Source organism: Centropristis striata, chromosome 12 (genome assembly GCF_030273125.1).
Source record: "Centropristis striata isolate RG_2023a ecotype Rhode Island chromosome 12, C.striata_1.0, whole genome shotgun sequence".
Taxonomy (NCBI): domain Eukaryota; kingdom Metazoa; phylum Chordata; class Actinopteri; order Perciformes; family Serranidae; genus Centropristis; species Centropristis striata.
The window spans coordinates 7480868-7502731 of NC_081528.1; the positions used below are offsets into that span (position 1 = coordinate 7480868).

Sequence of the window (21864 nt, forward strand, 5' to 3'; positions counted from 1 at the left end):
TGTCTCTTACCCAATTAAAGTCAATGGGAAAAAGTATTTCTGGGCCAAATGGCATCACGTAACCACCGGGAAACTGTACTTCCACCATTTGGTGCACTTTGTCAAATCAGATTCAAAGCCTGATGGCTTCCTGGCGGCTTGGTCTGCACCTAGATGCATGTAAGGGTCATTGAACCATTCTCAATGCTTCCTTTAACCCTTCAGTGACAATTGAGAGTCGTTTTAGCAGACCTGAAATATCCTTTAAGACTTGCAGTACTTCGTCAGAGAACCCTGAAGTGTTAGGACCCTTGGAACACCTCCAGTAACCCCTGAACTACACCTTGGACCTTTATGATAACTCTGTCCTAATGTGTATCACTCCCATTGACCCCTTAAACCATTATGTATCTATCATAGCTTCATAAATTAGACACTGGGACCAATAGCACTTACTTACTGAGAGACTCCTGTAATGTTTGAACAAACGTCTAAGTGACTCTTGGAAACTCTTAAATGCACTTAATGCCTTATAAAGTACACCTAGAACCTCTAAAAGAAGCCTGGAACTCAATGACCCCTGGAACCTCCACAAGGAACTAAGAGATTGGCAAAAAACACTGGTTCAGAGTACAGAGTACACACACACACACACACACACACACACACACACCTATCTATATCTCACTACAACACCAGCAAAATAATCCAATCATGGACACACCACAGTGTGTGTGCTGCAGCTCTCAGCATCCTCGCTGTTGTACATCAGTCGAATGCTGGCCGAGCTCCGATTTACAGCTACTGCCAAATACAAAAACGCACACTGGCATAAACACACACTTGCAGGCTCACACACAAACACACACCTCCTTCTGTAGTGTACAGCGGCCACCACAGATAAGCTCAAATAAACAACAGACCTGGAAAAATAAATCCACCTCCCTCTCTCTCTCTCACTCTCTCTCTCTCTCTCTCTCTCCCCGGGGATGAGAAAGGGCATCCAAAGAACGCCGCCTGTTACTATAAAGCTTCTTGACATCACACACACACATACGCACCACACACACTCAGCGATACAAATAAGAAACAGAGAGGGAGGTATGGTTCCACAGGGAGGAATCACCTCTTCTATCGCTCCACACACTCCTTTTATCTACTGGCTAATGAGGAGCAGATATACACACACACAAACAAACACACACACTTAAGAAACTACAAACGCACACACTCAAGAAGCTACATACATTCACATACACACACACAGACGTCCTCAGGACTGTAGTTTCGTCAGACCATCTCTCAGCGAGTGTCCCACTTCCAAAACTATGGACCGCTGCTTACATCATTATGTAACGCCGTGTGTATGTGTGTGTGTGTGTGTGTGTGTGTGTGTATGTGTGTGTTGTTCAGCCCAGAAAGGCTTTGAACACTCGGCCTCTTTCCTCAGCATGAAGTGGTGTAACACACCCGCCTTTAATGAGTGTGTGCATGTAGAGAAAGAGTGTCTGTGTGTGTGTGTGTGTGTGTGTGTGTGTTTGTTCAACACATGGATCACTCTATGATTAGTCAGTTAATGGGGTTTTTGCAAAGTAATCAGTCGTCAAAACAGGAAATGGACTGCCTCTTGTACCTTATATGCTGACACTGTAAACACACAGGGGCCAGTCACATAAAGCCCATTAACTGAACCTCCAGAACATCTGAATTACTGCTGTAAACTCTTTAAGAACTCTTTGTGGCACCATTAAAACATATTAGTTCTCTCTGGGAACCATAAAACCACCTTAATGAACCATAGAACATCTTAATTGTCGCGTGGTCTCATGTAAGACCTCACTGACCCCAAAAGCTACTCAATGACCACTTAAGCCTACTCACATACTCACAAAATGTCTAAATGAATCATGTTACCCCTCAAAAACCACCCCAAAACTCTTAAAACCTACTCAGTGACTTCTGGAGCCTTTTAATTACCTGTGGAACACCCGAATGAATCCTGTAATGCCCCCCAAAAAACATAAAAACCTCATCTGAGATTCCTGGAAAACCTGGAAGTTTCACAAAACCTAATCAGTGGTCCCAGAGATCATCTGATAGACACCTGGAACTATAAATGTCCGTTAGTGACCTTTGGATTATCAAGATCCTGGACTTATTCAAACCTGAAACCTCTTCACTGAATCCAAGTAAATCCACCAAACACATGATTTTTAGGAAAAGAAACTACTTTTAAATCCCTGGAACCTCCTCAGATACTACCAGAACCTCCTCAGTGAGCCCTGAAACCTTCTTAGTGATCTCTAGATTCTTTTCACTGGGACATCAATGAACCCTGGAACTTCATGAGAGAATCCTTGGACCCCTGAAACCATTTTTGGAACTGCAGAACTCAGCAACATCTAGGACATCCTCAATGACCCCTTAACCCTGCCCAGTGGTACCTCTCCAGGAACCACTGGTACCTCGTTAATCCAGAATTCAGTCCAAGAATTCTGTTAATGACCAATCAACACCATTCAGTCACCTGTGGCATGTCTGAATGTCTTCTGTCCTTAAAAACCTCACGCTTCTCAGAGGTATTGGTCATTTCATTGTCCCAGTACTTGTTACTCTGTCCAATGACAATTAATTTGAATCTCATCTCATCGTATTTGGACTTTGGAACCTTCTCAATGACTCTTGTCAGTGATCCTTGGAAGACCCTTGAGAAATCATGGAACATCCTGAAGGAATAGGACCTCCTTAAGAACACCTGACTCCACATTTGGACCTACAAAAGACCTTAAATGCAAGGGCATCCTATTTAACTGGACCATGTTCAGTACATCCTGGTACCTTCCCAAAGATCTCTGAAACATCCAAAATGTTCCTTGAACCCTGGACGTCCTTAAACACTTTCTCGATGTCTCCTCTAACCTACTCTGTGAAACCTGAAACCTCCTCAAGAACCCACGGCACCATGAAACCTCACAAATAACTGCTGGATCATCCTTGGTGACTCCCACATCCTGCTCACTGAACCCTGGTACCTCTAACACCTCGATTTCAAATCACTGAACCACAATGACTTCTTAGTAAACCAGAAAACCTCCTGATTGACACTTGGACTTCCTCACTGACTCCTAAAACCTCCCTAATGACCACTCGGACCTCCTCGGGGAACCCTGGAACGATACTAATGACTCCTAAAACTTCAAGTTCACTCCTCAAACTCACACTGACCTCTCGACCCTGAGGACCTCTTCAAAACACAGATACTCCATCCGAAGAACATCTGGAACCTGTCAAGGAACCTGCTCAGTGGCCTTTTGAACTTTCTCAATCTAATTGAATTCATGTATTGGTATCATTATATAATTTCTGACCATATTTTTAGTTTAGTTAATTTTGTTGGGCATCATGAATATGCATCATTAATATGGATGATGAAAAGTTTATTTTTGCTGAAAACTTTCTGGAGGAGTGCTGCAGGAAATCTCAGACTTTTTGGACGTAGAGGCTTCACAACTTTGAGAAAAACTAAAAATAATCCTTTTGAGAGTTTTCAGAAAATAGAAGTTCTGTCCTGGGAGTTTCTGACAGGCTGGAGGAGAACCGCTGGCCCCCATCATCACCCACTGGAGAGAGGAGAAGAAGGGGGGATGATGGAGGAGGAGAGGGGCTGAGGGGAAAACAGGGAGTGAGGATCCCTGAGGAGAGGGAGAGGAGTCAGAGGCCTCTTGTAGGAGAGCAGGAGGAGGGAAAAGAGACAGATGGAGGCGATGCGCTTCACTGAGGAGAACACATGACCTCCTCCATACTTTTCTGTCCTTCCTTCCTTCCTTTACAATCTTTAAAGTAAATCTATCTCATCAATTTCACATTAAAGGAGAAGTCTTATCTTTTTTCGACATCCTCATTTTTCTTTTTTTCTGTTTCCTTTCCCATCTTTTAAAAATTGAACATATTCTCACAGCCTTTAGAAGTCTGATCTGCACACATTCTGCACAAATCAAAAACTTTGATATCATGAAACTATAAAGTTTTGTTCAGGGTTTCACTAAACTTCAATAAAGCTTGCCAGACCAATAAGATGAGAAAACTCTCGTTACTTTTAGTGATGCATTTTGGTTTGCTTAAATATCTTTCTGTGTGAAAAAAACAAACACCCCAAACAGGAAAACCCGGAAAGTTTATCAACTCATCCACTGATTCAAACCACAGAAAGCTAATTATGGGTTTGGAAACACCCAGTGTCTACATATAGCTGACTGTGGCTCGCACACATGTACACAATTACAGAATAAATCAAACTTTATGATGCTTATACACAGCTTCATAAATCTGAAAGAACAGTGCATATGCATATTTCTGTTTAATGCTTCAGATCTGCTGATTTCTGGAAATTACACTCACAAAGTTCCATTTAAATTATCTCTCCCCATCAGTTGGGGCTTATCTAACACATAACACGTGTTAATGTATAACTGCAGCAGCTGACGTCACCCTGCATATGGTACATTTTCTGTGTTTTAGCAGTTTTATCTGGAAATCAAACTAGTCGCTGATTAAGAGCTGAGATAGAAAACCTCACTGATGCTCCGCCTCACTTTCTTGTTTGTGTGTGTGTGGGTGTGTGTGTGTGTGTGTGTGTGTGTGGGTGTGGGTGTGGGTGTGTGTGTTGTGCAGCGATTACTACAGCTCTCAGACTGATGCAATCAGCAGATAAAGAGGTTGAGTGTGTCTGTGTGTGTGTGTGTGTGTGTGTGTGTGTGTGTGTGTGTGCCCAAATACAGTATGTTTGCATGGTTCCATCTAGGGAGATGAGTGCACCCCACACGCACACACTCACATGCATACTTCATAAATCAGTTTGTTATCCTGCAACCATCAGTGTCAGGCACCAGAATACTCTCTCTCTCTTTGCATCATCTCTCTGTCTCTCCATTTTTTTTTTACGTTTCACTCCTTTCTCCCCCCCCCACCCTTTTTCCACCACTCCATCTCTCACCACAAACACACACATGCAATCAAACCCCACAAAACTACATCCTCCTCTTCCCTCCCTTTCCCTCTGCTCTGTTCTCCTGCTCTATCCGTTTGGTTTTTACTCCTCTTTCCATCCGTCCATCACCAGACAGGAAGTGGGTGCATTAGCAGAGTGAGGACAGGCTGATAGAATTAACGTCCATTATCTGACCATTTACAGGACGGAGAGCAGGATGAAAGAGGGAAGAGGAGGAGGAGGAGGAGGAGCAGAACTGAAATGATAGAGATCTCACCACACCGAGCTTTGTCTCTGCTCTCAGCTCTGCAGAACAAACCACAGAAAACATGTTTGTGTTGTCTGTGAGGGCAGTTTGGGCAACGGTGAGCGAAAGGAAGGACGAGCAAACAACAAACACCTGCCAAATGTGGCAAACACACCCGACACACGTCCCTTTCCTGAAGGTTACAGCTTGTGCTGTCTATTATTTTCTCATTGTTTACAAATTGTTTGAAAATCCCCAAAACAACAGTGTGTTAGCCCTTCTTCTAATACTCTAAAAGCCCACTGCTTCCACTGAACACATAAAAACACCTCAGAAATATACTGTTTAATTTCTAAATATAACAAACAAATAATTGAATAAGCTCAGTAATATTTTAAAAGAGATCATTACTGAAGTAAATAGGAGGAAATAGTGCATTTTTGGGGCCTATTTTAAGCAGTGGAGGAATACTCATTTGGTTAGTATTTCCAGGAATAAGGTGTTGCCCAATTTTCATTGGATTTGTTGCAAATAAGATACAATAAGATACAATTATTAACAGAGTGCTTTTATTATCGTATAGATAAGATTGAATATGTGTGTTCTTCTTTTAAAAATCTTTCCAAATCCACCTAAAATGCTCAGTAAAAGAAGTTAAATTAGCTGTTTAAAGTGCAACATGCGCTTGTTAAAAAAAATAAAACGTCCTGGCCAAGTACCAGGTCAAACTTAAACAAACTGCTGAGCTTTTGTTTCTAGCTTGAAGACATTTTAATGTTCTTCCAAATGGCTTCCTCTGTTCTCCAAATTACCAGAGAGGCATCTTTTCTAGAAACCATTTTTAAGTTCAGCAAAATGTTATTAACCTTTGTTTACTGTGGCAGCCGCTCAGCCAGCATTCCTTCTTGCTCTTCTTTATCTTAGAAACACATGAACTTGATGACACAATGATAAATTGTAGCAGGCACGTTTCATAAAGTTGCAACAAGACAGATTGCAGCAACCATTTCTATTTCAAAATGTGACCTGCATGTGGATGTATCGTTCAGCTCCGGTACAGTGCAGTGATGTAGCAGTTATGTAAATGGCACATCACAAGCATCCAGATTATACCTGGATTATGTCCAGATTAAAGTACTGTACTATATGTGCATAATCCACATATAAAAGCAACCAAGATGCATTAAGAACAAACTGAAATCACACAGAGCCCTTTCAGCACACACATACTGTCCATGTGTTTAAGTGCAAATGCCTCCATCTCCACAAATAGCAACAAAACATAGTGCACTGAGTCACATGGTGCTGCAATCGAGTACTGAAACAGCAGCGTAGTGTGGTGTGGCCGTAATCTAATTCTGATGGCTGCATTTTATCTAACTTTAAAATAAGAAAATAATATAGGCTGTTTGTTTGGAAGCAGCTAATGTAATTTTTGGGGGAAAATAGTGACAACACAGGATATTGCTTTCAGAAGGATGAATTGAATTCCTACGTGCAGCAAGTTGCAATCAAATCCAAATCTGACTAACTGGAGATGTATCCAGCTGGGTAAATAAACTGTGATAGAACCAGTCTGAAGGGAAAAAGATAGAGGCCGTGTTTGAGGGCAGTCAGTTTGTTCCTGCAGCTCTTCATCAATCTGTCTGAAGCACTTGAGATCTGACCGATCAACAGTCAGTCACACAACTGCATGATCGATACAGTCTGCAGCAGAGGAGGAAAAGGAAACTACTAAACAGCTCGCTAAAGAGACCGAAGTGAACTAAACCTGCAGAGCTAAAGCCAGACTGGGCTGAGTCACTGCTTCACAAAAACTAATTAGGAAGAACACATTCTGCTGCTTGGTTAATTATTGCTATAATCACAGCTTGATTAACCATTTAATGTTAAAATATAATTACGTTCAGCTGCATATGACATATTACCTTTGTGTGTTTTAATTGCGGAGTTTGTGCTACGCTGAAAAAAGACAAAATAAAGTGTTGTCAAAGAGTTTTGAGTGCAGACTAAAATCGATGGGATTTCGAATGGGGTTTAGTTGAGGGAAACACTGGAGAAAAAAGAGACAAAAACAAGAAAAAAAGGCATTTTTAGGCTTTTTTACGGCATTATTTTTATGAACTGGAAACCAGTGCAAAGGCTTATTGTAGCAATAAAGGTTTACGTTGTGAATCAGACAGAGAAAAGAGAAAGTGAGAGAGTGAAGAGTGTATCTGTAGTGGTGTGTTAATCCTCAGAAGACGAGCTGTAATCTGTTGACCTCTCTCTGCTGGTAGCACACACACACACACACACACACACACACACACACACCACACATACACTTCCTTGGGAAAATACCTGCAGCTAAAACATGTTTGACCATCAAAGTGGAAGATTGTACAACACTACCATTGCCCCCCCCCCCCCCTCCACCCCGCACACACACACACACACACACACAACATAACCCTGACCTCATTCCACTGTGTGCGAGGAGATACAGCCACTTACACACTTCTGCTCTCTCTCTCGCTATCTCCTAGACACACACACACACACATGCAGGGTGGTAGTAGCCTGTGGGCGTGCGAGCAGCTGTGAATAATTGTGTTTACAGATGGCATACGTACGACCTGTGGGTTGAGAAAGAGAGAGAGAGAGGGGGAGAGTTGGTCCTCACAAAAGAAGACATAGATGACATTTACACTGAACATCTCTCTCTCTCTCTCTACACTCTATTTTTTTGCCAGTTCCAACTATTTCCCTTCAGTTAACTTAATTGGCATAAGTGATAACGAGGCGTTAACAGCCAAAGCAGAACAATGAACAGTGACATAAGTAAAAAAGGCGGTGGAGTGTTTTTAGATGCGTGTCTAATGAATCATTTGGCTCCAGAAAGTAGGTAAATGAAGTATTTTATTTACGCCAGAGGGAAACTGAGCTTTAAAAATAAAACGCTAACAGACAGGAGCTACTGTATATCATGATCTAATTTTATTGTAAGGCAGTTTAGCAAAACAACTGTGAGATTCTTGAGCACTGTTCAACTGTCAGCCACTCAATTTGAGTAGAAATTATTGGAAATATTACTAAAAACATTTCAAAACCTGTTCTGAAAGGATTTCCTGACTAAAAATCCAGCTGTTAATGTATATTTATATTTATTACTTTTGTTTTTTAGTGATATATTTACAATTTAAGGAGTTTTAGCTAAATATGGATTTTTAAGAATTTACTGGTTAATGTATTTTTGGACTTTTTCAAATGTGCTGCAGAGTTACAATACATCATCTTAAATATAAATCCACCTTGATTATTAGCAAATGCAGGGTTAAAATAAAGCACAGATACATCAATATGCTAATACCAACATGAGGTAACAACACAGTGACACTGAGTGCATTTTTTGCTATCTTATGCAATGCCAGAGTATAATAAAATATGTCTAAATTGAAGCAGAAAGTATGATTCAGTGGGTTCAGAGAGCAAAGTGACTCATTAGCATTCCATCTGCTAACTGACTGCAGCTAATAACAATAGTGCACGCTGTTTTGCAACATAAAGTGATTTTTTTACCATCCGGTATTGGTGTTTCTACTTCAGAGCAGATAAAAATGTTAAGTCAACATGCAAGTGTCAATATCTTTAAACTACAAGCCTACTTCTGACTGCTGTGAGCTTGTTCCTTGCTAATCTGATTTAAAACACATCAAAAGTTGTGTTTTCTGTCTCTATTTAACAAGATTTTTCACTACATTTTTAAATTGAAAGAGGCACAAATGTAAAAGTTAGCATGTTACCATAGAGGCTAGCATTAGTGTCATTGTTATGCTAGCATTTTCATGCTTTCCAGTGTTTCAGTGGTTAAACCAAATGTATTTAAAAGCTGTTAAAAGTTATCACTGGTATTATGAAAAGAACAGCTGTGATACCCAGATTTCAGTATTTTTATGGGTCATGTTATGATAATATATGCTAACAAGATGTGATTTTTTTTGTTTTAGCTCGTTTTTTTCATGCTAAACGAGCATGCAAGCAAAAATGTTCAATGTGTTCAATTAAGCATCATTCACAAATTATCATCTGCTAAAAGGCTACAGCTATGTCTGCCTAAATTTCATCTCTGTTCAGCAACATTATTAGTTTCTACATTTTTCCCGCCTTCCAGTTTTTCAGCTGCTTCACTACACCAAAGTTACTAAGTCAATATCAAAGTTAGTATGAAAACATTATAGTTGAATTTCCCGGTCAGATTCCATTATTCATCTTTCTAGCATTATGCTATTTCATGCTAAGAAGAGATCTAAGTAATTTTTTCAATGCTAAACTGGCTTCAAACACATCAAAAGTAAAGCAAAAGCATGTGTGTGTGTGTTGTGTCATGGTAAATATGTCATGTGATGTAGCATCATAAGGCTAATTACACGTTTTAACAACATTTATTTATCTTTCACAACTCACTTTTAGTTTTTTAAATATCAAAACAGGCAAAAAAAAAGGGTAGGCAACAACATGCTGGGTTAGCAATACGCTAACAAGCTGAAAACAAAATGTCTGTGCATGTTGTGCATGGTCAGCTTAATTGTGATGTAGAATCACTAATCAAGTATTTCCATACATCTGTGAGCATTATAAATGATTTTAAAGTCTTTAATTTCCCTGTAAATGATTAACAGGGAAAGACAAGTCAACATGCTAACATGATGATAGGCCGCTAGCTAGTCACAACAGAGGGAGTGTGTTGTGTTTGTGTGCTCCCTAGCTAGCCTCCCTCTGTGGATCTATAAGTCTGTTAGCTTTCCCATACACATGCTAGTATTAATATTGTTTTCAGAGCCTTTAATTTCCCTGCTCATGATTAACAGGGAAAGACATATAAAAATGAGCATGCTAACGTGATGACAGGCCGCTAACTAGTGACAACAGAGGGAGTGTATTGTGTTAGCGTGCTCCCTGCTAGCCTCCCTCTGTGGATCTATAAGTGGAGCTGATGGAAGGTTGGACTCAGTATGATTTACATAATTGGGATGTTAATTCGTTAAGCCGTGGGAGTTGATTATGTTGCATATTGATTGTGTTGTGCTGCTGTGAGGTCACACACCTCTTTAACGAAGGTATACACAGAGCAGGGAATTGTGGGAGTCTGATTAAAAATACAACGTTAGTATTCCTGCTGACATGCCACATTTTGACATGTGTGCGTGCATGTGTGTGAATGTGTGTGGAAGCCAGCAGTGTTTATTGAGTATGTATTTGAGTGTGTGCTCCCCACAAGGGTGGATGGATGATGGATGGAGGAGGTGAAAAGAGGAGTAGAGGGAGGGGAAACTCCACCTGGTCTTACCGTTCTCCGGGTGCTCCATCTCGCCGATGCTGCCGTCAGGCGTGGTCCGCTCGTAGTGGTCCTCCGGCAGTGCCAGGGGCCCGATACGTGGTCCCGACGAGGACTTGGAGCTGGGCGTCTCCGACTCCTCCAGGCCGCTGTCGTAGTAGCTGTGCTGGGACGCGTCCTGCAGGTCCTGCGACTGATTGGCCGTGGAGAAGGTCACTCGGCGGTGGGGAGGCTGTAATTGGGAGAACGAGAGAAAAAATGGCGCAGGATTAGTTTCAAAAGCATAAAAAAGTCATAGTGGCACTTTAAGTTAAATTTAACATGCAAGATTATTAGAAATCAGTCTCAGCTTGATGTGATGCAGATGAAGCACTTTAAATGATTAAAGACATCAAGAAGAAGCCAGACTGTAAAAATAACTTTAAAGAAGTCATTTAGACAAAGCGAATGGAACAAACACTTTCATCAATTTGCGCTCAAAGTTCTCAAACCCACTGATTTGATTTCTCACTTTGATTATGCTCCTTAAAAAAAAAAAAAAGTTGACATCAGTCAACTTTCAGATCACCAGCACACATCTCATTTCATGCTATCACAACTTTCATGTCATTCTATTTCATTTTACATCTTTTATAATACATTTAATTCAATCATTTTACTTTATATTTTATTTAAAAACCAGTCAAAGATGAAGACATTGACATCAATCAATGACCAACAGCCAACACCATGCGTCACAGCCACACATCTAAAGAGGCAAATTAACTGGTAACTTTAAAAGAACAAATGTGTGATAGAATATCTTTAAATGTCAGTATGATGTGATCGGATTTATTAAGTAGACGAGTAGCCGACCGATAGATGTTTCCCCACAAGCCAACAAAGCTAAGGTATGTCATTTCAGCAGTTGAAAATACACTTAAAATAAAAAACAGATTCTACCGGACCAGATTTAAAAACTGACAAAATATCGAAACAAAAACCTGCACAATAAGATCTACATTTTTTCAAATAAAATGCATTATTTCCAACAATTTTAGCAAGATAAACACACACTCAACGTTTTTCCTGCCGTCAGCTTCCCTCTTAAGTTCTGGCTTTAAACACCATGCCAGTTTTTGTTAGAAAACGATAGCTCAAGTAAAACCGGAGATAAGGTCAAATATATTTAGTATAAAAATATAGAACTAGGTGTTCTCCTCATTTTATCTCTTAGATATTATACCTGGAACCAACATTTAAAACTATTTTGTAAAATTGTGTTCTGAAAGTTTAAAAAAAAAAAAACACACACATATTTTTACGGGGATTTTGTTGTGTTCAAAATGTTGATCAAGTAAGTCAAAGTGAAAAAGTTATTATCAGGTCATTTAGGTGAGGTTGTGCTGAAAAAAATTAAACCAACATGGCGTGATAAACATTTTTTAAATGTATATACAGGCAGGAAGAAAAGAAGTCAAACATTTACAAAATAGACCAAAACTACAAAGGGTTAAGTAGGCTAATAGCTGGCCAATATTTGTTCCCCCACCATTTCAGTTATAAAAAACATATAATATAATAAATAAAAATACAGTTTCATCAGGACCGCAATTTAAAAATCTGACAAAATATTGAGACAAAAACTTGCAATCTAAGATATACATTTTTTTAAACAAAAATGCATTGTTTAAAAACAATTTTGACCTCCCTCGGAGAAAGGACTGCATTTTAATTAAATCCTAGATTAAATTTAATGTTTCAAATGAAGTGTTTAAGACACTAAGCATGAACTGCAATGTCCCTACTTCGTGTTCAGCCCTCTACACTCATTCCGTTGTCATAAAATGCCCAAAAATATTAATCAAGAACACCAAAGTAAGCTAATAATGTTTCTTTTTCTATCATCTTCTCATATGACTCTAAATGTAGATGAGATGACATTACATTAGATTGCACTTCTTTGTTAGTTTCTCCAACATGTGTTTGCTCCTTCTCCCACTGAGTGCTTTCTGTCATGAAGCACATTGTTTTAATAAAAGCAGCAGGCTGAACACACACTTTGCTGCTCCATTTACTGTGTGTTTCTGGGGGTGGAAGGTAGCTGTCTGACTCGCGTGTTTGATGGTTTTGTAATTAGAATACAATTAGCCTCACTATAGCGCTGCAGGGACGATGGACACCCAACACACACACACACACACACACACACACACACACACACACACACACACACACTATGTGCAAACACAAAGAGTGCTGCCAAACAAACAGTGTCCTAATTCAAAGGCATACAATGCATGGTCAAACGTTTCAATCACACACACACACTCACACTCACACACACAGACAGCTGACCGGCCCAGGCTGATAAAGAGCAGCATCCCTGGCTCGGCAGATACTCCGTCACCATGGCAACTAGGCGCTGTCAGGACCCTGAACCAGTAAAACCAGCAGATCAGTGCTCATCACACAGAAACAGACCGGGTCTGAGCTCTTTTTTTAATGCCTTTATCTCTTTTTTTTTTTTTTAAAGCGGCTTTTTTTTTTTTTTTGCAGCTGAAAGATTCACTGCCTCGCTGTTGCTTCATATAAAGTGTTTATTGTGCAGGGATTCAAACCAGCAACGCACGGTTATCGTCCTAATACTAATAGTCTGCTGTTCGATGCTGAACAGTTCAGCTGTTTGCATCCAAAAACAAGGCGAAAGGTTCAGCTAAATGGATTCAAAATATCTGTAATTGTGCAGCATGCAGGTAAAAATTGCCAGACTTAATGTCACAGTGAAGGAAAATGCACAGGACTCAAACCACATCGGACCTGTCCTTTAAACTGTGTGGACACAATGTGCTGTTGAGGCATCAAAAAGCCCAGATCCCCTGGCTCTTCAGGCGACAGGCTACTGTCCAGGTAAACACATTCAAATGCACAATAATTACCGGACTCTGAGCAGATCTGATTACTCACACTTCCTGTCTTTATTCCAAAAGTATTACATCATGCAAGCAATTGTTTCAACCCACCAACTGTACTGTTTTCCTTTTCACTGCATCCATGTCTGCTCATTGTTTGTCTGCTGGGTGTGATTTTCCCACAATAGAGCTTGTTGTTCAGCAGATATTTCAAAGCCTCACACCAACACATGAAGACAAATAACTCCAACTGTATTGTCACACAATAATTAGATAATTCAAGCAAAATAAAATGTAATCAGAAAGACTCCTTTATGAGGAAACCCCCTCCTGGTTCACCTCAACCAATCACTTTCCCTACCAGCCACTAATCAATAATACCTACATCCAACTATCATCTGAGTGAAACTCAAGAATATTTCATCTTCATCTTAACATCAGTGCTCGATATAATCATGAAGTAGATTCTCTTGAGTTAAAAAAAGAAGATATTCACAGAAAACAGTAGTTAAACCAAGTGTTCATGGTATACAGCTTTTACACATAAGACCCAGACAAATTAACTCAAGAAGACCATTTTGAAGTATTCTAAAGTAATCCAAAGTATCTATAATACTTGACATTTTAGATCATATATGGTTATATGGTTATAGGTTCAAACTGAAAAGCAATGGTTTGATGTACACTTCATACGACTGTTTATCAATATTAACTTACGAGCTGCCTCACATTGAAAGATTTTCATATAAAATCTGCTGACGCAGCTGCTCTATGAACGCTCACCGGAAACTGCACGATGGAAAAAACCAAAACAAATGAAAGATGCGAACGCTACCGTTTGCTCTGGAGAATGTTGGTCGACGATGTAAAGAATATGTGATTTTTTTTTCTTCCCGAGCTGTTTATTTTAAAGAAGACAGGCTCTGTTTTCAGTGTAGTACTGCCAGTTTCTCCCCTCACAGGTTTCCCAACACAAATAATACAGAACACATTGACAGAGAACAAACATTTCCATTTGCCAAATATTCAGATTGGTCCCTACCTGAGGCCCTGCAGCGGTGTCACAGTTAAATATGTGTGTGTTAGGCAAAGCAGCGTGGCAGTTTGTGTTATTAATAACTACTTCCTGCTCCCAGCTTCCTCTGCTCTGTTTGCTGTGTGAGCATTAGGAAATAAATCACATCTATATATACATGAAGAGAGAAATGAAGCGGATCAAATCGTCTCCATCCCTCTCCTGCCTGTCTGTCACCTCCAGCACGCCCAAACACACCACACACTCACACACGCTCTGCAAAATCCCTGTTTTTTCTGCCCTTTTAAGTTCTTCTGCTCATGTGTGTGTGTGTGTGTGTGTGTGTGTGTGTGTGTGTTTGTTTGCTGGAAATAGAAGTGCCATCTCAGCAGGTTGCACCATGGGAAAGTGGAGCAGATCAGAGGGGAGGAATATAAAGACCAACCAACATCCAGAACAACCTCCACCTCAGCCTCCGCCAGCAGCCATCTTGCGCCCATACAGGACACCCCCCCCTCCCCTCCCCCCACCGTTCTATATTGGCGCCATGCAGAGGACAACATGGCCGCCATCTACCTGACCGCACTACCTCGTGTTCCTTGCTGCCCTATTTTCCCCTCAACCCTGAACCTCAGAGAGGAAGAAGAAGGCCTTGACAACCAGACACACTGCTCCTCTACAGTTTAGATACAATAAACGGGGCGGCTGTGGCTCAGTTGGTAGAGCGGTTGTCTACTGATCGGAAGGTTGGTGGTTCGATCCCCGACCATGGCAACCTACATGTCGAAGTATCCTTGAGCAAGATACAACCCCAAATTGCTCCCGATGCTGCGTTCATCGGTGTGTGAATTAATTCCCAATGGTGGCAGGTGGCACCAGTGTGCCATGGTAGCCTCAGCCACCAGTATGAATGTGTGTATGAGCGTAGTGTGTAGTGTAAATCACTTTGGATAAAAGCGTTATATAAGTGCACTCCATTTCTCATTTATAAACCTGCAGAATTCATACATTCAAAGACATTCATAGCCTGAAAATCATTGATTTAATAGACTTTTGGAGCCACGAAGATCAGGTACCAAGTTTGGTTATTTGCTTCTGTTGGGAACAAAAGTCTTCACGGTTAAGAAAGTACAAATTTTTCACAAGTATAAGACAATTTAGGTCAGGCTCAGGTCATGGATCAGGTCTAGGTTACAAAGAAGAGCTCAGGTTGGCAGTCGAGAGATAAAACTGAACATGGGCAACTGAAACTCATTTGTTAAGGTTGGTTAGAGTTGGTAGTCTCGGTTAAAAGAAGCCAGCACTGACTGTTGGTAGGAGATGAGATGAAAATAATAATGAGCCAACTGACGTCCTCCCTAATGCTTTGCCTACATTAGAGGAGAATTGGGCCAATTTTGGGTCCAGACAACTGCAGGGGTGTGATGATTGGAATGAGCTTGCTGTTTAAGTTTAAGTGTGTGGGGTTTCCTAATAATAGCGACTGGATCATGATCTCCTTGATTTCTGACTGGCAAGTGTCATTAAACTAGTAGCTTGTAGCATTAACTTTCCATCTTCTCATAACTTTATCCAGCATTTATTTCATTTATTTGTCTTTTGCTTGTTACAGTGAAAAACACAACACTCACAAATATGGTGTGTGTGTGTTCATGCAAATAAAAATGTGTTAAATCTGTCGTTATGTAAAATGACAGTTTTATGTTAAGGAATGTTCCGACGTGTCATCCTTAATCCACCTGTAAGAGGAATTAATTAAATTACTAGCTCTATGACATAAATATAAACATGCCATACACCTGTCAAAAGATTAGACTGTAAAAGCTTTAAAACTATTAAAGGCAGACTGACAGTCCGACAGTGAAATTACTCCTTGAAAAAAGACTTTATAATTGCAATAATTTCAAAAAGCTGTTGTTTTAATAAAGATGGGTGGCCCTCAGGTTTTACACTAATAAATGTATTGCATCAATTCTATAAATGAACTCGCTGTGATTAACCACACGGGAAAGACGATTGTAGAATTTTGTGAATTTATGCAAATGAAACACATAAAACAACGACACTGTGGACATTGTTTATTATTAATCCTCATCAGCACATTGTGCTGAGCAGTTAATATTCTGTGTCCTAACCTTCCAAACATATATAATGGACGGGAGCGTGCTCACAGAATATAATGTTACAGTGATGAAGGTCAGTAATTAAGAATTCAAGGAAAAACAGCTCATCGTGGCCTCCTTCCTCAACATCAAACTGTTAATGCTGCACTTTGAGTGAAGTTTCTGCTAATTTCTCCGCTGAGGAATATTCAGTCTTCTGCAGGCAGAAATGCACATATGCACTTTTATGTAAAACAAGGAGGCACGATGAACCATTTTTCCTTGAATCCATAGTAACTGACCTTCATTACCATCGCTGAGTGAAACACTGAGGCCATGAATATGCGGCTGAATCCATCATGCAGAAAGGCAGAATTAAAGAGGCTCTAAATGGAGCACAACAGAGTTTATTCAAGATGGCTGCAAAGTGGAAGCAGCATGTGATCTGTGAAGCTGTCAGAGACAGAATCAAACTCAAACGAACAAAAGAAATGCTGCATTTAACAGTTTAACAAACAATTTTTGAAGGGTGTAACTGGTTTAAGAGAAGGAGGAGCTGTATGAAGAGCAGAGGGAGGAGAAAGAGGATGGAGAGATGGTAAAAGTAAAAAAGAAAGAAAGAGCAGCAGCAGAAGAAGAATGGAGGAGCAGAAGGTGGAGGAGGAGCAGCAGGAGGGCAAGCAGCAGAGGAGGAAGAGCAACATGAGGAGGATCAGAGGAGGAAGGAGCAGTAGGAGGCGGAAGATAAAAAAGGAGGCGATGGAGGAAAATACTGTAGGTAGAGACATAAGAGGGATTGAGGAGCAGAGAAGAGAGAATAAGGAGAAAAGAGAATGAGACAGACAATGAGGAAAGAGGAGGGAAGAAGAGCAAGAGGAAGAGTGGGAGAAAGGAGGAAAAGATGGAGTAGGAGGACGCAGGAGGAGTAGGGGGGTAAACAAGGCTTTAGGTGGAGGAGAAATTCGAGCAGAAGAAGGAAAAGGAGAGACAGGACCACTAATAGAGGGATGAAAAATAAAGAAGGATTAAGAGAAGGAGTGAGAAAAAGGGTTAGGAGGAGGAGGAGGGTAAAGAAAAGGAGCCGCAGGCGAACCAAAAGGAGAAAGAAAAGAAGTGAAAAAGGATGAGAAGAAAGACGAAAAGGGAGCTAGCTAGAAGAGCAGGGGGTGCAGACAGACAAGATGACCAGGCCTCCTCCTGATGCTGCTCCCTGTATTCCTGCAGGAGGCAACAGAGGAGGCCAGCCCTGGGTTCAGACAGATAAGAAGGCCAGGCCCTCTGCTGCTGCTCCTTCTACTTCTCTATCCTAGATGATAGAGAATGAAGAGGAGAGCAGGAGTGACAGATAAGGCCAGGCCTCTTCATCCTCCTGCAGGAGGTGGCAGTAGGGGAGAAGGAGCTGTGGGTTCAGACATATAAGGAGGCCAGACTTCCTCCTCCTTCTCCTCCACCTCATTCTCCTGCAGTAGGTGATAGAGGAGGAAGAAGAAGACAGACAGATAAGGAGGCCAGGCCTGATCTTGCTGCTGCTGCTGCTGCTGCTCCTCGCCCTCCTGCAGGAGGTGGCAGGAGAAAAAGAGTCGGAGGCCAGCAGTGGGTTCAGACAGATAAAGAAGGCCAGGCCTCCTTCTGCGGCTGCTCCTCATCCTCCTGCAGGAGGTGTTAGTAGAGGAGGAGGAGGAGGCGCGTTCACTGGGCCACATTGTTCAGAGATGATTAAAAACCAGCGAGAGGAGAAACGCACGACGCCTCGCTGGCTGTTTGTCAGCCGAGACACGGAGAGGGAGATAACTGAGAAAGTGTGTGTGTGTGTGTGTGTGTGTGTGTGTGTGAGAGAGAGAGAGAGAGAGAGAGATCCTCATTACCTCCCTCTGTGGGAGATAAGAGTGTGTGAGGCTGCATTGTGCATGCTTATAAAAGTCTGTCCTTATCAAGTATGCATGCACACACACTCTTAAACCAACACACACATTCACACAGACTAACACACACACACACACACACATTCGGCCCACGTGAGGAGCGGCTGCCAGCGATAATTCGACACAACTGTGTTGAATCCGAGTGGAGAATGAATGAGGAGTGGAAAAAAAGATGGAGGGAGAGAGAGAGAAAGACCATTAGGACAAAAGGAGGAATGACTGAAAGAGGAAGAAGTGTGTGTGTATACATATATATATAGAATATATATGTGTGTGTGTGTGTGTGTGTGTGTGTGTGTATCATGCGGTGCTGAAACAGAAAACTGCCCTGCAGCCTAAACAGCACTCCCCTCTTCCTCTCTCTCTCTACCTTTCTTTCCCAAACAACTCTTTACCTTCTGTCTCTCAGATTAGAGGTTGTGAGCACGACGCTGCAGGCAGTGATGCACCGAGCTGAGCAGGTGTGTGTGTGTGTGTGTGTGAGTGATTCTACATCTATATGTTCTCACGCATACATGAACAGAACATCTGCCTGCAGCTGCTGTTTGTCCTAAAACTAAACACTTGCAGGTTTTATTTTCACCACAGTCATGTGTTCTTTGAGCAAGGCAGCATTATTTGTCCTGTGTCAAGGTCCCATTAAAAAAAGAAAAAATATATTATTTCAGCACAGGACATTCTAGAGCAAACATGCCCAAAAGTAAAGTTTTGCTGAGTGTAATTTGCCTTTTTTGAGTCGTATTATCCATGTAGCAAGGTGTTAATGTGTGTTATCGCCAAGAACAAAGAAGTTCCCTTAAGAATTGCAAAGTCAGTCAAGTCCTGTACTTCATGCAACATGGATGGATGACCACAGCAAAGTTGCCCTGCAGAGCATAATGCAGTTTTATCTTGTCTATATACCATTAAATAACAATGGAACAATAGTTGGTTAACTATAACATTTTTTCGGAGGTTCATCATGTGTCTCAGGCTCTCAGTTGTCTCCCATTTGACAGTCTCACAACTTATAATACGAAACAAATGACATCAGCTAATCTTAATAAAGATATCACTAAATATAAAATGTTCATTTCTCACACCAGAGAGAAATTATTTAAATCTTTCTAAACGTTCAAATGGAAAACCACAGGGTCTGACCCATGAGGTGCAGAGCCATTCTCAAAAATGTCAAACATGACGGCTAGAAACCATATAAATGCATTTCAAGTACCACCAACTTTCTGAAAATAATTATAATTTGGTAACACTGATCTTCATGAATTTTACTATTTGTACAATGTGGCTCGCTTTCATACTTAGCTAATGCTTTAAGAATTACACTTTACTTTTGTTTAATTTGTGCAGATTTAGCGGCTGCAAAAGCTGCATTTTTGTGCACCTGCCTGTTGACGTTAACAAAAATATAGATAGACTTGTGCTTGTCCAAACATAAGCAAGTGCACAAGAACTTGTCTTAAGAAAGTGTCTTAAAATAGCAGAATTTTGAATGGAGTTTGAACTCGCTCTTCAAATGTGCCAGGATTTCAGCAATTTAACAGTTTCAGGAAGTGATGTGCCAATAAAGCTTCATTAACCATATTATTTTTTTTATGAGCCCACTAGATGGCACTCTCTGATAAAAAAAAAAAAGGTCTGAAAACACACTCAATTACCATTGCTGGAGCCTTTTTTTTTTCTAGTGGGGTCATAAAATAAAGAAAATGGTTCATGAAGCTTCATTGGCACATCACTAGTTTCAGGCACTAAATGCTATAAGGGCAATCACCAGAGCTTCTAGTCAAAATATGCAAGTATATTTACTGCAGCTGGGTAGAATTACTGCTGATGCTCCTCTGACCACATTTTATTATCTGAATGATTTGTGTGTTTTAAACAGAGGACAGTCTATTTATGATTCTCAAATAAAGTTAACAGTGTTTATGAAAATCTCCCTCTAAACACTTCCTCCTCTTTGACTTTATCTGACTAATAAAATACCTCGAGCGCAGACTGATACTGAGTTGGATCACTGATAATGGACATTAAACAGCCCACGAAGAACACAGAAGCAGCTCTTTGTTTCTATGTAAAGTTTCCCACATGAATCCAAAACAAAAAGCTGCAGCAGGGAAATGAGTTCCCATCAGACATGCTGAAACTATGCAAAACATGGACATGATGCTGCTTATGTGGAATTCATCTTCATATCGCACACACACACAAAGATTAAAGTGGAAAACAAAAAGAAAATATGCATATTTCCACAGAAGACTTGAACCAGCAGGACGAACTGACAGAACGTCTGCAAATAACTCAATATAAATTTAACCTACAAGCATTTCGGTGCATGACTTTCCCTGAGAAAGGGAGTTGATGGAGAAAAACTCAAAAGTCATATCGAGCACAGCTGGTGCTGCCCGGATAATATAGATTGGAGGATATAAGGATAGAATGATTGCACAGTACTTTTGAGCGCACACAGATATAAACAAAGCCTCTGACAACCACGACTGTTTAACAAAGAAAAATGCATAGAAGACATTAAGAGTCCTGCTGTTTTAGGAAAATAAGAGCCATTTTGTCTTATAATGAAACTATTTACAGTGGAAACCACTTATGGTGATCATGTGATATAAATTTACAGTAAACTCTGAACAGTTTTCTACTGTACTGATGTCATACAGCGCCACAATGTATATTGTAATCCAATCTGGGAGAAAAAATATGCGATTACAGGCATTATTTACAGGAATTTACTTTAAATACAGTACTGTATGCAGTCAAATGTTTTCATAGTAATACACCTTTAACTTTCTAAAATATAGTAAGAAAGTGTAAAAATACAGTTCTTTTCAGGCAAAGCTGCGGCCACTTAAGTACAGTAAATTTCACTGAAAAGTTTGTATATTTATAGCATTATAACACTTCTGATTTTTATTGACAAAAATACTATTTTAATTGAATTATTGTGATGTGTATCATTCAAATACACTGTACAGTAAGTAAACTTATACAACAAGTGCAAAAGTGTATCTTTTTAATATTTGTCGTGTATGAAGAGATTAAAAAATGAAGCAGACTTCTTGATTACCAAAAGTAGATTATTTAAACAGCATCTGTATACACGTGACAGTATTTGACTGTTCCAAGTATTTTGATCCACTAAGGCAGTTTCCACTATATTTGTAAGTGATATTTAAGATTTGCATCTGCAGCTGGAACCAGACAGGAAGTCTGACCGTCTCATACTGTCTGTCATTTGATGATATTAACAAAATTATAGGCCGTTTTATCCACTAAAAGTTGTGGAAACATGAGCAGCCGTTCAGAAAGTGTCTTAAATTGGCAGAATTTTGAATGGAGTTCTGAACTAGATCATCAGATGTTAAGCCAGCTTTCAGTTCTTTACAGTTTCAGATACA

The 21864-nt window shown here is 40.3% G+C and overlaps 1 protein-coding gene across 2 annotated transcripts in view; it reads right to left on the minus strand.

Annotated features, from left to right (window-relative positions):
• LOC131981598 (protocadherin-1-like) overlaps nt 1–21864 on the minus strand; it is a 252684-nt gene that overhangs the window by 111029 nt on the left and 119791 nt on the right. For both annotated transcript variants that reach the window (XM_059345977.1, XM_059345976.1), the window contains one exon: nt 10543–10762. In XM_059345977.1, the coding sequence (XP_059201960.1) occupies nt 10543–10762 (220 nt within the window). The remainder of the gene's footprint in view (nt 1–10542; nt 10763–21864) is intronic.